Raw genomic sequence first — 17,892 nt, 5'->3', positions numbered from 1 at the left:
ATGTGACTTTAACAAACACAATGGATGAGCAGGCATATGTGTATCAGGGGAGGAGAGAAGCATTCACTGGTGTGTCCTTCTGGATGCTAAACTTGAACAGGACTAATATGAGAGTGAAAATTCCTGTTTCCTGTTCAGGATTTCAATAGACTGCATCAAGACCTGCATATAAGAATGGAGGGGCTACGGTAAGTCTGTCTGGTGGGAGATCTGACATTTTGTATTCCTTCCTTCCCCTCAACTTCCTGCAGATAATATGCTTTTAGACAACACTAAAAATTAGTTTTATAGCTTCAATGATCCATAAGCCTGCTGAACGTAGAGCACCTTCACTAACATGACAGCCTTGATGTGCGGTGCACATTTAGGAGATATTTACTTTACCTACAGGTAAGCCTATAATAAGGTAAAAGATAAAAAAACCCACTATACTACCATTTTAAAGTGAGTTTTTAGATGTGACTGTTCTAATATAAAGAATAATGATCCTCAACAGGAATAAGATTATTTCCAGTTGATCTCTTTTACTTTTATATTTTAAACAAGGAACACTATACATTCCCTTAAAAGCAGAACTTCATCAAATATGTATTTTCTTGTTTTGAATACTGCGCTAAAACTCAAACTTTTTTGTTGGATTTATATTTCTGCCTTTGACACCCTTGGAACGATTTTCTCATACTTTCTATCTGTGTGATGACCATGTATGAATTTTTAATCCTGAACAACCAAAATATAATTTTGTTTTTTTTTTGTATCACTTTGATAAATAGTTAACAAACAAATACTTAAAGAGGCGTTCCAGCTAAAAAAAATAAAATAAAAGTCAGCAGCTACAAAAACTGTAGCTGCTGACTTTTAAAATATAGACACTTACCTTTCCCTCAGTCCAGCGGCGTCCTCACCATGGCTGTTTTCACCAGCGATCTTCTTTCCCCGGCTCGTCATCTTCAGTGTGGGCACACGGTTGTAACAGCTTGCGACGTCAATGCCAGGTGCCCAATGCGCATGCGTGAGAAGCGCTGCACTTTTTGAATGGCCCATAGTCTTCTGGGACCTGTCACGTGTGCCAAAAGACTACGGGGAGGGAGGGGGAGGACAACCTCCGCTTCTGATCGTCTAGGTCAGTGGTCGGCAAGCCGCGGCTCGCGAGCCACATGCGGCTCTTTACCCACTCTAATGCGGCTCTTCTGTGTGCCGGGCGCCCGCTCCCCTCCCTCCTCTCGGTCGGCCGCTCCCCTGCCTCCTCTCGGTCGGCCGCCCCAAAAGTCCGCGCGGACCTTTTAATCCGGCCCGCGGATGTGGCTGTCAGGATGTGTGTAGGCGGGGCAGCGTGACGAACGTGAGGGGAGGGGAGCTAGGCTCCTCTCACAGTCCGCCCTGAAGACCCGAACGGCGCGGGAAGACAGCGAGAGGAACGCGCGGAGCAAAGGTAAGTGAATTGATACGGGGGACTTGGCTTACTAGAAGGGGGGGGGGGAATAGTACTGTGGGGGATGAAATACTATATGAGGGATGAATTACTATATGAGGGATGAATTACTATATGAGGGATGAAATACTATATGAGGGATGAATTACTATATGAGGGATGAATTACTATATGAGGGATGAAATACTATATGGGGGATGAAATACTATATGAGGGATGAAATACTATGAGGGATGAAATACTATATGAGGGATGAAATACTATATGAGGGATGAATTACTATATGAGGGATGAATTACTATATGAGGGATGAAATACTATATGGGGGATGAAATACTATATGAGGGATGAAATACTATGAGGGATGAAATACTATATGAGGGATGAAATACTATATGAGGGATGAAATACTATATGGGGGATGAAATACTATATGAGGGATGAAATACTATGAGGGATGAAATACTATATGAGGGATGAATTACTATATGAGGGATGAATTACTATATGAGGGATGAAATACTATATGAGGGATGAAATACTATATGAGGGATCAAATACTATATGGGGGATGAAATACTATATGGGGGGATGAAATACTATATGGGGGATGAATTACTATGGGGGATGAATTACTATATGGGGGATGAATTACTATATGGGGGATGAATTACTATGGGGGATGAATTACTATATGGGGGATGAATTACTACATGGGGGATGAATTACTATGGGGGATGAATTACTATGGGGGATGAATTACTATATGGGGGATGAATTACTATATGGGGGGATGAATTACTATATGGGGGATGAATTACTATGGGGGATGAATTACTATATTGGGGATGAATTACTATGGGGAATGAATTACTATATGGGGGATGAATTACTATATGGGGGATGAATTACTATGGGGGATGAATTACTATATGGGGGATGAATTACTATATGGGGGATGAATTACTATGGGGGATGAATTACTATATGGGGGATGAATTACTATATGGGGGATGAATTACTATGGGGGATGAATTACTATGGGGGATGAATTACTATGGGGGATGAATTACTATATGGGGGATGAATTACTATGGGGGATGAATTACTATATGGGGGATGTATTTTCAGTTTTAAAAATGTGGCTCTCAAAATAAATTTCAATCGTGGTTTTGGCGAGATTTGGCTCAGTTGAAAAAAAAGGTTGCCCACCACTGGTCTAGGTGATCGCAGTGGAAGTGGGAGCGGGTACCTGTCAAATTCAGATGCCCGCTCCCTCCCCCCTGCACCCTCCGCTTTAATGTTTAATGTTTGTGGGAGATTAGTCAAAATTAAAAAAGAGAAAGAGGCAAAGAAATTTAGCATAACAGTCCAAGCACACATTCTGAACCAACACCATTGTTAAGGTGCATCATAATTACTCAGTTTTAAAATGACCTTTTCATTTCAGTATTCAGATGTTTTAGTTTTCTAAAATGTAGAAAAAGATGTAAGTGTTATATTTTTACAATATGGCAACCTAAAGGTGTACCTTAAGATGATGGCGTGAAATACCTAAATTCTAGTTTTTGGTTATGTAATTTTTTTCACTGCATATCTTATGATTCGACACAAATTTCAGGCATCCCCTACAAGAGCTGAATTTGGAGATGCTCTATAAAGCTTATCCACTTCTAAAAATATCAACCTTATAGATTTACTATGCACAAAATGAAGAGTACACCTGGTAGTTATAACTACACATGCTTTGCAAAACAGATTAGATGACTGTGTGACAGCACATTTTTTTTTGGATCCACAGATGTTAGATGAACTATTTTATATGATATTTGTTACAAAATGTAATCAACTAATTTTTATTTATCTTCGCAGATTTTTAAAGGGAATGCTGACTCCACAAGTATAAAAGAAAATCAGTTTGACCCTCCAATTGCAGCACGATACATAAGAGTTTATCCCACAAAGTACTACAATAAACCAGCTCTTCGCATGGAATTGCTTGGGTGTGAAGTAAATGGTAAATTTCTTTTAATCTATTAAAATAAAGAAGGAACTAGTTATTTCAGTTGAATAAAACTTACTTTTGGCCATTTTCTGTAATACATACATCTGTGAATTATATCTGAGAAATACAGTATGTATTTATTATAACATCTTCCTTAAAACCAAATATAAATATAATTCAATAGATAGAAAATATTTTGGGACCAACACAAGATAGTAAAAAAAGAGGCCCTGTCCTCATGGGCCGGCCAAAAATAAAGCTCCTGATCCCAGGAGATAGGGAATCTCATAAAAATCTGGAGGGGATAAAAGAACAAACATGGACAGGGGATATATACAAAAAAATACACAGTATCAAAAATATAATATTTACATTTTAAATATATACAGCAATAGGAGCAAAATATCTATGTCCTTGTAGCTACCAAAAATATGAGCAGAGCATCAGAGTATGTATATACACAATATACAAGGCGATCTTGGAGAAAAGCACTGCTTCCTGGGAGAGAACCCTTTTCCCAACTCAAAGGAAAAACAATATCCATTACTTAGCAGTAAACTTAGAGTCCATAAAACAAACATGTTGAAGCCAAGCCCCTCCACAACAATAATGGTTCTGTACAAAATGTTCCAGGCCTTATCCCCACACTCTCTCCTGGAACAAACATCTTGCAGGAGGGTGGAGAATATAGAACTGGCCTAATCCGCAAAGACGAAGATAAAGAGTAACATCAGCAGAGGATCCCCATCTGCAGCAACCATTAAAGTGCTTCCCCAAGCATTTATCAGGCTGGAATCCAGCTTCAACCTGAAAGCAAGCCCCAACCACAAAGTAACAGAATTAGATCTCAAGGCTTAGCAGTATAGCTTAGGGTTTGGCAGGGTTTAATGTTTCCTTCAGAATTCTGGGTAGCAACAGAGTAACTGTGATTGGTCTGTCCGGCCTTAACAATCACTACCCAGGACCATCCCAGTCTCCATTCTTGTTTGATATCCTGGAACTGGGCCCAAGCTTCCTAATTATGAGGCACCCATAATGGCTTGGGAACATGGAGAAAGCCACATACCATCTCTGCTTCCCACTGAGAGGCCTCAATAGTGTCCATAATGTGCTGGGGGACATAGGAGTAATCCAGGCCCCACTCTAGCGCAGTCCTCTTTTGTATTTTCCTCTGAAATTGTGAAAATCTTGACAATTCCCTTAGCTTGCCTTGCCCAGGAAGAACACAGGATTGTGGGGACCTAGTGATCCAGCATTTGGGGTCCAAGTGCCGGACGTTCCTACCTAGATCCGTTGCTGAACATAAGCTGTGTTCAGCTGCAACTCCTCAGTACAAGACAACAGCTGCAATACCTCAACTGTCCTCTCAGCTACTTCCAGTGAGGCAAACCCGACCCCACTCTCAGTATCAGCTTCCAGACTCTTTGCGGCCTTCTGGGACTTTCTCATCAGCTGTTCTGTATACAGGCCTGACTGCAGATCCAAACTGTAGGTAACGGGTGCCAGATCGCTGGGTTTCAGTCTTATCAGCGGTTCCCCACAGTGCCTGCACTTGATCCAAGCGCTGACCATAGCAGTGGGTCTCCTGCAGCCAGGGCACATCAACCACAGGAACAAAAAATCAAAGTGCATAGGCTCAAGCATTGGGGACACTTGTCCACTACTGCTGGTGTCACACTGGTAGAAGTGATGAATGTATGCCCAAGAAACAGTGCTAAGAAGACTGTGGTTTAAAGTCAATATAAACCTCACATAGAGGTATGTCTTTATTAAACAAATTGATAAAATGTATCCCAACGTGCAGAGCAATGATGTCCCCAGGCTGTAAGGTGGAATGCCCGCTCACCTGCGTCCCCGGGCTGGGAAGAGATGTTTCTCCTCTGTGTGTTCCTGGACCGGCCGGGGATTGTGGCGCTCCGGATGTATTGTTTTTGTGTCATTGCAAGTATTCTTATGCAGTGTGAGAGAAATAACTCATAATTTAACTTCTTAATTTTCCAAAAAAATTGTGGGAAAAATTACAATTTCAAAAAACTCTCCATGTCTCTTACTTAATACCTTGGACTGTCTATTTTCAAAAAGGGGTAATTTGGGGGGGGGGGGGTATTTGTACTGGCCTGGCAATTTAGGTCCTCAAGAAATCAAGAAATGAGATAGCAGTCAGTACATTAGGATTGATACATTTTCAATGATGCATACCATAGCTTATAGACTCTAGAACTTTCACATAGACTAAATAGTATACACTGCTTTGGGTTTTTTTTTTACCAAATGTTGCAGTAAAAAATGTGGCCTCAATTTATGTAGAAAATCTACTTATTTGCTAAATTTTGTATTAGAAACTAAGAAAAATTCGTTTTTTCAAATATTCACTTTTCACTTATGTTGCAAAAAATAAAAAACTCAGGGGTGACTAAATACAACTAAAAGAAAGCTCTATATATCTAAAAAAAAAAAAAAGATAAATTATTTAGTTTGGATACAGTGTCGCGTGACTGAGTAATTGTCATTTAAAGTGTGAGAGCACTGAAAGCTGAAAATTGGCCTGGGCAGGAAGGGAGTAAGAGTGCCCAGTATTGAAGTGGTTAAGGGTTAATATACAAAAGCATCTCTTTAGGCAATACTCTAGTGCTGTCCTCTGCAGAAACACCACTTTGCAATTGACTACTTGCAGCTTAAATAACACCCAGCATCATTCAGACCACTTCCTATGAGCCCATGGCAACAAGTACCTGCTTGGACTCCCCATTAACCCACCCTGGGCTAACAGTAGAATGCTGCAGAGAACAGCTCCATGTCAATAAAGGGTGATGGTCTCTGCACCATTCAGGACCCACAAACTCCTAGAGAAAAACAAAAAGGAAGAGAACCTGTAATGTCCATAGACTAGTCTGGGACCAAACATTCCTAGAAAAATGATATGAAAAATAAAAATGTTTAAAAAAAAGGGCATGGAGGTGCTGCAATGAAGAGGGGATTTGACTTTTAATAAGATACAGTATATTATAGTAGTTTTACAAGGTGAAAGGATGCATTTTGATATGATGTATTGTTCTTTCCAGGATGTTCAGCTCCCCTAGGCATGGAGAATTTAAGTATCAAAGATGATCAAATAACAGCTTCCTCATACAAATCTTATTGGTACTCATCACCATGGGTACCATATCTGGCACGCCTTAATAAAGTTGGATCTGTTAATGCTTGGCAAGCAAAGGTATGTTAAAATTATTATTCAACCAAATTATTGTGGGAACTACACTGTGCAGTATCAGCCTTATAAAAGGATAGTCAGAAATGAAAACCATTTTTTTGCTGTGGTTAGGCTTTAACTATATGATATTTAATACAAACAGGATAGCTACAAGTGAGATAACAAGTGAAAATAATGGAATCCTGTAATCATCAGCGAGTAGTCATAACTTATGTGATATACAATCCTTTTTAATGGCTCTGTTCTATTTTGTGTAAAAATTATCAAAGCCAGAATACATGTGTCCTGAACTTTTTTTTTTAGTTTTTGACAGTGTGGGAAAATGTTAAAATTGGATTGGATTTTCCTGGCGCATCATGACAGCATACACTGGGTTGTGGCTCTGCCCCCACAACCTGATAGGACTGGTTAGCTATAAGTTTTGAGTAGGAACCAACTGCAGCAATTTCCTTTTTGTCCTCACCTACTTAGGATTGGATGGATAGCTTGACATCGCTTACCTCATTTGCCCCAGCCAGGTTTAGCCTCTCCTGGGTGAAATGCCTTTCCTTTACAATCTCTAAATGAGCTAAATGGAAAGAACAACAGTCTGATGGTCTTGGGGGTATGACTTGGTTGCATTTGATCACCACTGGGTTTTTAATTTTTTGATATATCAATGAAACAAGACCGAAAATTTGGAAAAAAACAACATTTTTTCTTTCTACTATAAAACATATCCAATAAAAAAACTAAAATGTCTTCATCAGTTAAGGCCAAAATGCATTCTGCTACATGTCTTTGGTAAAACAAAATCCCAAAAGAGTGTACATTGAGTGGTTTGTGTGAAAGTCATAGCATCTACAAACTTTGATATATTCTGGAATTGATACTGGGTGGGAATTGACTAACTGACATCAGTGACACGAAAACAGTGATCAGCGATAATACTATACAATGTACTGATGGCACTGTCTGTGAAGCGGTTAACATCTCAGGGTAATCAAGGGATTAAGTGTGTGCCTAACAAGTAATAATGTGTGTATTATGTGCTGCTTTTTGCTAAATATTTATTTGTTTCTTCTCCCTGAATATGGTAATACCACGTGTGAGGCCTTTTCATAGCCTAGCCACATACAGAGGACCAACATCCAAGGAGCACCTTCAGGCATTCTAGGAACATAATTTACACAATTTTCTGACCACCTATCACATTTATGAAAGCCTTGGTGCAAATGGACAATGGAAACACCCACAAAATGATCACATTTTGGAAAACAAACACACCAACGTATATTCTATGAGGCATAATGAGTCTTTGGAACATATCATTTGCTGCAAGTTTTTGGAAAATGTGGGAAAAAATGAAATTGTATTTTTTTAACACAAAACTGTCAATCTATAAAATATGTCTTTCAAAATATTTCTATTAAATAAAAAAGTTAGAGAACAGTTAAAAGACATCAGGGCCGATAGTGGTTGGTATCATAAAGCCAGGTTATCCATGTTACAATCAAGTAATATTATAATTTCAGGTACTTATATAGCGCCGTCAATTTACGCAGCGCTTTACATATATGTATATATACAGCAATCAAATACCCAGGGAGTAGGCAATACGAAAACCCAAAGGTTCATAGAACTCACAAAATACAGTAATAAAAACAGTACCTGAAGCCAACCAGTGTATATAATATGGGCCAAAGGGCCAGGCCAAGGTTCAAGGGGGCTATTTCGAGAACACTCCTATACAATATGCAGTACTAAGACTAAGGGAGGTAGAGTAAGTACTGCAAGTGAAATTTAGCACCCCAGGAAAACCAAGAAGCAATAGCTTGACCCAACATGAAGGCAACTGGCAACATAAGAAAAAAGAAGGGAAGAAAGACAAGGTAGAAATAGGAAATGGAAAAGGGGACGGTGGGGCAGAAAGGGACATAGGAGCGGGTGGGGCTGGAATGTGCTGAAGCACCAAACGCACAGTTTGACCTACCTATGCAGGTGGTCAACATCTTGTGGTGAGTGGGGCTCTGGAGGGGGAGCACTAAGTGGAGCACTCAACACAAAGTGTTTACGAATAAGTAGATTGTCACAGCATCACCTAGTCTCACATTGGATGTGGATGGGGAAAGTTTCTCACACTGGGACTTTAAATATTTGAATGTCGTTATTGGTAGATGGGAACTATAAAACTCGCATACAAGTGCACTTTGTTTATGTATATTTATAGTTTGATGTTTTGAATGCATTGATTTATATTAGGAGAATTGATGTTCATAATTGGTACACTAATCAAATAGTATTTCACTTCTGCAAAACAATTGATATTATTGGTCTAAGCACGCAGGATATATAATTATTCACCCTATGTTTGTATTCACACATTTGTTTGCAATTCACACATTTGTGGTAGTGCTAGCAGCAGCCAGTTTATTTCTACATTAACCACAGTCCACTGCGCAGGCTTCATTTATATATACAGGCTCATTGATGACAACTGATCCAACAAGGGTTGCCAGATGCATAAGAAATTGTCCTGAGTATCTCCATGAGCTTTTTATTTACCAAATTCCTGTGCACCCACCATTTAACCTCCTCAAAGGAGAGAAGAGACATCTTCAATGCCTTCAAAATTGTTTGTTTAGTAGCCAAAAAAATATGGGTTGCCAGTACGCATTTCCACATCATCAATTCTGATATAGGCTTATGAAGCAACACTTCCCATGGGTCTTTACTTATGTTGGAATGAAAAATCGTATTGAATAGTGCATAGACTGTGATCCACAGGTGTTTGACCTTGGGACATGTCCACTATATATGCTTCATATCACCCATGTCTGAACATCCCCTAAAGCAATGAGCAAGGTATGTGGGAAGGTATTTTGCTATTCACACTGGGGTATAATACTTTCTAGACATGACCTACAAACAAATCCTCCAGCGCCATGACATTTCATGATGGAATAGTGCTTCCCACATCTAAATATTCTTTATTAACAAAAGAAGACAAAACATTACCATACAGAACAAGATAGCATAATTCACTCTCAAAAGAGTGTTTACAGAACAAAGTCAGTCAGTACAGCTTCGAATTTTACATGAGAATTATACATCTACATTATGTAAGACAATTCACAATCACTTAGATTAGGCTTAGGTAGTACATATGTAAGGGGCACAAGTGTATCTCTACCCAGAGTGACATCTTAACAACCTATCCATTATTAGATCTGTGGGTGCCAGACCTGGGACCTCCAACCATGGAGTCCATAGTTTTCCATATTAGTTTGGACAACCTCTAGGCTGGTAAATACATTTATCTAATTTTAAGTTGTAGCCTACATACTTGATCTAATTCCCCCAGAGTGGGCAGATCCTTTGACTTCCAATGGACCAATATAAGTTTGCGAGCTTGGAACAAGGCCCTTACAATGGCCTCCTTCGTATATTTCTCTATGTCTATATCATCCAGCATACTAAGTATACAGCATTTTGGATCCAACAAGAGGGATCCAGCTAGACAGATGCATTTTTGGCAGATTAAAAGAAATGTGCCTGACCCCAGGCAATAACACGGAGCTTGGTTGGATACAACATTGCATATGCCAGGTGTAGACGCTGCAGGCATTTTCAAACATCATTGAAATTAATCCTGTGGCGTGGGACGTCCGCAGAGAATTCCGGATAGAAGGACACTCTGGTGCCTTTAACTATATGTTGGCACAGTCCCGCGCTTGTTGGAGTACTGCCTCACAATCCCTGTAATTCAGGAGCCTGGCAAGCATGGGCCTGGGTGGGCCTCCTGGCTAAGGAGGATGGTTCAGCGTGCGGTGGGCCCTTTCTACCGCAAATAGAGGGGTAAACGTATCTTTACCAAACAGTTCCAATAGCCAGTTCTCCATGAAAACTGTGGGACCCCTGCCCTCAACACATTCGGGCAAGCCCACTATGCGAATGTTATTGCTGCGGAGACGAATCTTCATGTCTTCTGCCCTGTTGTTGGTATCTTTTGCCAGTTGGAATGCTGCCTGACTGTCTCAGGTTAAAGGAGGAAGCTGATCCTCTATGACGCTGATGCGGCCTTCTGCAGCCATGGTCCTCTCCCTTATCTTCTTCCAATCTTGTTGTACCAGGGACAGCTCCTCCCGCAGTCCCCCAGACTGATCTTTGAAAGTGTTCACTGAGGCCATACATTTATTAATTGCCCACAGGATTTCAGCAAGAGTCGGTTTTTCTGAGTCATCATCCTCTGAGTCAGGAGGAGGTAGATCCACATCTACAGGAGAGGGATCAGTAGGTAAGATGGCCTCCTGCTCCCTCTCTTCCAGTTCAGGGTGCAGTGAGAGCTCTGAGTCCTCCTGCACATCTGCCGCTGAAGCCCCGGTCAACTTCTGGCCATAGCACAGCATATCCCGCTGGGGTTCTTTAATCTGGAGTCTTGTGTGCTTAGCTGACTTTTTGCCAGCATCCTTCATTTTCTCAGAGCTTCGTGGCATGGTAGGGCCATGTGGGCACCATCTTGGAGATCCAGGGCTGTCGCATCTTCCTTGCCTTTGTGAGTCATCTTTATCATACAGAGGGCTGGTGGTGGTTCCCAGGAGGGTACGGGAGTGGTAGCCGGCAGGATACAGTGGAGCCAAGGCGAAATCAGGCTGGGGGAGGAGGATAGTCAGATAAACTGTGGGAGCTTTGGGAGATGCTTCCTCTCACATGCTGGTCTTGGCCACGCCCCCACCTACCACATCTTGGGTCTTTCCTCAGGGTATTGTCTATAAAATATCTCTAATACAAAACATGGACATACTTAGAATTACACCCCAAAATAAATTCTGCTACTCCTCCAGAGTATGGGAATACCACATGTGCAAGACCTTTTCAAAGTCTGGACTGATTATGTACCCAACATTGCAACCTGTGTAATACAAAAATCAACCAACACTGTATAGAAAACAATGTACTATAATGGTCACCTCTGTAAGGCTTCTTTTACATGGGTAAATTCCACCAAGCGGATCCACCTGTTCGGTGAGGGATCTCTCTGGTGATCCCCACTGAGCAGGCGGATGACAGGTAGGTGTCTGCTCTGCTTATGCAGAGCAGACACGAACAAATCCCATCTGTCCTTTATGGGTGGTTGGATGTAAATGGACTTCCTGTCCATAGATGGCTCTAGGCTTTGTGACGCCTTAGGCAAAACTTAGACATGATGCCCCACTCACTCCCATAATGGGAAAAATAATTCAAGCGATAAAAATTAATAATACATTGGACTATACAGTATAAAATGAACTGGCAATTCACCCATGACCAGTCCTCAAGGATTCCAGGATGTCATTGGATTATATCACACCAAGGATATACACTGCAACACAAGCTCCCTCTGTATAGTGACTGTCGTTTACTAGACAGCTCTCCGATATGCCTGCGTTTCCCATTACCTAACAAAGGCCATAGATCCATCATCTATTTTCCTAATCCTATGCCCCATACCTTCTGTGGGCACAACCAATGCACTGACCATGGTCAGTGAACCTGAATACAGAACAACACCTGGTGCTGAATTTCTTTGTACTACAGTGTCAGGAAAAGGAAAACCAGTATAGAGAAAAATTAAAGAATAACCAACATCCTCCTGCTTGCTCCTGCCAAGCATCAGATACATGCAGTGTGGTCAGTGTAATAGTGTTTGAATGCATTGTTCATCATGGCTCAAACCTAGGCTGTAAATGTGCAGCCCTTTCACACAGGTGGACCGTTCGGGTCTGCCTGTCAGTTTTTTAGGTGGACCTGACCTGACCCTCCATTGCTCTCTGTGGAGCAGCGGATGTAAACGGACATGTGTCTGTTTACACCTGTCAACATCCGATCTCCAAAAAACAGACGGAAGGGGAATCTGTTCTCCATCTGTCTAGAAGATTGGATGACAGTTGGATGTAAAAGAACATGCAGTCTGTTTACATCTAACCACCACATAGAGAACAGTGGGTTGTGATTGTGCATGGCAGACATGGACCTGTCATCCACCTGCTCAGTAGGGATCAGTGGACAGATTCTCTGCTAAGTAGGTGGATCCACTTGGCGGACTCCACAAGTGTGAAAGTTGCCATACTGTGTTGTACACATTGCAATGTTCAAGGATTTACATTTAAGGCCCCTTTCACACAGGCGGTCCAATCGGGTCCACCTGTCCATTTTTCAGAAGGACCCAGTTGGACCATCCATTCTCCTCTATGGAGAGGTAGATGTAAATGGACTTGTGTCCATTTACACTGGCCTGCATCCAATCTGATCTGCTAAAAACAGATGGATTGGGGATCCATTCCCCATCCATCTAGCGGATTGGATGACAGATGTAGATAGACAGGCAGTCCATTTACATCTGACCGTCCACAGAGAACAGTGGGCTGTGTCCATGTCTGCTCTGCATAAGCGGACTATGCACGGACCTGTCATCTGCCTGCTCAGTGGGGATCAGCAGACAGATCCCCCACTGAGCAGGCGGATAGGAGCTGGAGTCTGCCAGTCTGAAAGGAGCCTAATAGTACATAGTAAAAGTGATCATTATACATCACCTAGTAGTAGATAGACTATTGAGATGCAGGAAGGGACAGGGACTGTGTATTCTATATAATCTATCAAGCCATAGAACACCTCCTAGAACAGAGACAGCCCAGAGCCTACACATATAAAGGGAAGCTAGGGATGCATGTTCCTTGCACCATTCTCCAGTACATGATTGAAGACAGTGAGTACCCGGTTCTCCCTCTGTGCAGCCTATGATACAGATGGGAGGGGGAGGCAGTCCAGCTGGTGTTAGTAGACAGTGTAGAGTCTTGGTATGAGGAGTTTGGTCCGCACATCCACAGCCATTGGAGTCAAAACTAAAATAACACTTGTGTCAGGAAGAAGAGCGGGCCCTACCCCTGACAGGAACACAGTAACTGTACTTTGTATGGGGTGGTGCACATCATCGTATGGGGAGACTGCACATGCAATGGTAGTGCCATTGTTCTTCCAATGCTGGGCTCTCCCCTCCCTCCATTAGGAAAATTAGGCAGCTGAGAGGCCCCTGTGAGTGTGAGGCCTTGGATGACCAGCTAATTAAAGAGCCACCTCTGCACCTGTGTATTTACATCTGACTAGACAGACGGGAAATTAATCTCCCCGTTTTTAGCAGATCAGATCAGGATGGATGCAGTAGGGTGTAAGGCCCCTTTCATACATGGAGACCATTTGTTTCATCAGTTCAGCCATGTTTTTGTCAAAGAATGAAGTTTACATCAGTTTTTCATCAGCTTACCATCCGTTTTTTACATCCACTACCAATGCAAATACAGATGCCAACAGAACAAAAATAGGGCTTTGATCTTTCAAAAAACGGATGTTGACAGATGCATATGTAAATGGCTGTAATCAGATGATCAACCATTTACATCTGTTTTTCCTTCGAGATTCATTGATGTCTGTTTTTCATCTGTCAACAGATTTCTGAAAAAATGGCCAAACAGTCCTCACGTGTCAAAGGGGCCTAAACAGATACATGTCTGTGTACATCTGCCTCTCTATAGAGAATAATGAATGGTTCGTTTGGGTCCGCTTAAAAAACGGATAGGCGAACCCAATCAGAATGTTCGTATGAAAGGGGCTTTATGAGCTTTTCACACGATCAGAAAACAGGATAACAAAAATCGATTTTGGAGGGATTGTAGGATAATCTGATCATTAGTACACAGCTTTCAACAACTGATCACAACAGTTCATGTGACAATATCCGAAGGAACAAGCATGAAAATGTATTCTAACGTATGAGAATTTTAAGACTAGCACGCAACAAGAAACAAACAATGTCGTCCGATTATCTGATCCTGTGTACTAGGCATAAGGCCCCTTTCACAAGAGCGGTGTGCCTTCTTCATCAGTTCAGTTGGGCAAATGGTCAGAACATTAGATGGATATTAGATAAGGGGAAATGGCAGGAAGCCAGACTTATGTTCACTATGTTTTACTAATATTGTAGTGAAATATGGTAACAATTGAAGCAGTCTCCTATACATATGCCTGGTTGGGAGGGACACTGGGGACATTAATAATGAGTGCCACATCTAACTCTCCCTCTGGTGCATACCCAACATTTTTTGTGCATTTTTGGCCTGTTTCTCAGAGGGATTATATCTGGGAAATGTCTTTCTTGGAGTCTGCTCACTGCATCTGAGTGAATGTTTTCTGGTGGACGGCCTTCCTGGTACACAAGGGCAGTCACAATTTCCTCCTGATATCTGAGAAAGAATCCAGTAGTCTTTAGTGGATTTATGATAGATAACAAAGGAATTATAAATTGCCAAATTAAATAGGTACAGGGAAAAAATGTTTGTATCAGTGGTGGGTTCTTCTAGGTACTAGATAGGGCTGTGTCATCTGATCATTATATTCAACACCCCATGAACAGATTATACTGATGTACACAATCGGTTTTCTGAACTGGACCATTCCTTTCATAGATTTCCACTGAGGTGTCATTGTGGATTGAAGAAAGCATATACATTATATTTCCAAATGTATTGGGACACCCTTCCAAATCATTGCATTCAGGTGTTCCAATCACCTCCATGGCCACAGGTGTATAAAATCAAGCACCTAGGCATGCACATTTGTGAAAGAATGGGTCGCTCTCAGGAGCTCAATGAATTCAAGCGTGGTATCGTGATAGGTTGCCACCTGTGCAATAAATCCATCCGTGAAATTTCCTTGCTACTTGATATTCCATGGTCAACTATTAGTGATATTAGAACAAAGTGAAAGCAACTGGGAACAACAGTAACTCAGCCATGACGTGCTGGGCCATATAAAATGACAAAGCAGGGTCAGCGCATGCTGAAGCGCACAGTGCGCAGAAGTCGCCAACTGTCTACAGAGCAAGTAGCTAAAGACCTCCAAACTTCGTGTGGCTTTCAGATTAGCCCAACAATAGTGCGTAGAGAGATTCATGGAATAGGTTTCCATGGCCGTGCAGCTGCATCCAAGCCTTACATCATCAAGTGCAATGCAAAGTGTAGAGCAGTGGAAACTTGTTCCTCTTGAGTGACGAATCATGCTTCTCTGTCTGGCAATCCAATGGACGTATCTGGGTTTGGTGGTTGCCAGGAGAATGATACCTGCGTGACTGCATTGTGCCAAGCGTAAATTTTGGTGGAGGGGGGATTATGGTATGGGGTTGTTTTTCAGGGGTTGGACTTGGCCCCTTAGTTCCAATGAAGGGAACTATTAAGGCATCAGCATACCAAGATATTTTGGACAATTTCATGCTCCCAACTTTGTTATAGAACACTTTTTTGATGAATTAGAGCGGAGTCTGTAAGCCATGCCTTCTTGTCCGACATTAGTGTCTGACCTCACAAATGTGCTTCTGGAAGAATGATCAAACATTCCCATAGATACACTCCTAAACCTTGTGGACAGCCTTCCCAGAAGAGTTGAAGCTGTTATAGCCGCAAAGGGTGGGCCAACTCAATATTCAACCCTACGGATTAAGACTGGGATGTCATTAAAGTTCATGTGGTGTAAAGGCAGGCGTCCCATTACTTTTAGCAACATAGTGTATATCTCATTTGTTCCTCCACTTCATAGTCAACACTTCTTTGTCCCCCAAACTCTGACTACCCTCTTTATAGATTTATATTCACCAGCCCTTGTGGGAATCCCTTCCTGTTAGCTCCCATTGTGCCACATGCTAGCTTTTGCTTTAGGTAAAGATTGCAGAAGAGGGGCAAACTGGTGTAATAGTTATCCTTGTAAAGTTTATATCCCTTATTGAAGAGTGGAAATTTAATGTCCCATAAGACTTTTCCACTGGTCCCAATATAGTGTGGAAAGTCAGGGGAATGCAGCTGGGTGTCTTTTCCTTTGTAAATGTGCAAGTCATTAGTGTACCCTGTGGCACTTTTACACAGCTTGTACAGCATCATCCCATATCTGGCACTTTTACTGGAGATGAACTTCTTGATGCCCAGCCTGCCAGACAAATGGACAAGTGACTCATCAACACAGATGTGTTTGTACGGGATAAAGAACTGGGAAAATTTCTTGGAGAAAAAAAATGTATAAGTGACCAAATTTTATAAAGTTTATCATATCCAGGGTGATTTTGGGGAGGGCAATTTGGGTTATTAGTGATGTATTGTCAGGCATGGTTGCACTAGTCCACAATTAAATGGAATAAATCATCAGTGAAAAATAAATTTAAAAAATCAATTGGTGAAAAATGTTGTGTTGGCGAGCACACCTGACTGTGCAGTAAGGGGGGATACTAGCTGCTCCTGAGTTAGAAGAAAGACATTTTCAAGTTCCTCTGGGCGACTGGTATTGGTCCTAAGCCATTGTGGCTGATGTGACACCCCACTAGTACCTGACTTTTCATCCAATGGTACTGCTCTGCTGGTGCTTGCCACTGCACTGTTGGTAGATGCCTGCTCTTCTCCAGAACATCTCATCTTTTTAGTGGGTACCCTTTCCTCCTCCTCTGATTGATCTTCCCTGGTGACACTATACTGCTGTGATACTGGGACAGATGTGGCTGCTCTGATGTGGATGATCTGGGCACTGATGTGAAGTGATGAGACCGCACTAATGGGTACTGATGAGGCTGCACCGATGTGCACTGATGAGACTGCACCAAAGTGCACGTATGAGGCTGTGCTGATGTGCATGGATGAGGCTACACTGATGGGCACTGATGAGGCTGCACTTATGTGCATGGATGAGGCTGCACTGATGGGCACTGATGAGGCTGCACTGATGTGCATGGATGAGGCTGCACTGATGGGCACTGATGAGGCTGCACTGATGTGCATGGATGAGGCTGCACTGATGGGCACTGATGAGGCTGCACTGATGTGCATGGATGAGGCTGCACTGATGATCAGGGCACTGAGACAGGCACTGATGATCAGGGCACTGATGAGATTGTACTGTAGATCTGGCACTGAAGAGGCTGCACTGATGATCACTACATTGATGGGCACTGATAAGACTGCTCTGAGGATCAGGGAACTGCTAAGGCTGCAATGATGATCATGGAGCTGATGGGCACCGGTGTGGCTGCTATAATGATCAGGGCACGGATATGTGGTAATATGTGGTACTGTAAAAGCACTGCAAACCTAACACTCAGATCCAGCTCTCCTTTCCTCACACACAGTCTCTGTGGGAGGGAAAGAGAGCCATTAACCAGTAAAGACCTGCTTTGTTTACATCAGTGATCACTTGTTA

General features: G+C 42.0%; 1 protein-coding gene across 1 annotated transcript in view; it reads left to right on the top strand.

The window, feature by feature from the left end:
* Positions 1-17,892, top strand: part of F5 (coagulation factor V) — a 170,480-nt gene that overhangs the window by 140,479 nt on the left and 12,109 nt on the right. Inside the window, exons 23-24 of the mRNA XM_089665178.1 lie at positions 3,305-3,449; positions 6,500-6,651. Coding sequence (XP_089521304.1) covers positions 3,305-3,449; positions 6,500-6,651 — 297 coding nt within the window. The remainder of the gene's footprint in view (positions 1-3,304; positions 3,450-6,499; positions 6,652-17,892) is intronic.

Source organism: Staurois parvus, unplaced genomic scaffold (genome assembly GCF_062004578.1).
Source record: "Staurois parvus isolate SC_StPar_1 unplaced genomic scaffold, SC_StPar_1.0 ptg002140l, whole genome shotgun sequence".
In the NCBI taxonomy this organism is placed as follows: Eukaryota; Metazoa; Chordata; class Amphibia; order Anura; family Ranidae; genus Staurois; species Staurois parvus.
Note: the sequence above shows the minus strand (reverse complement) of the source record. Positions and strands in the feature narration are given on the sequence as shown.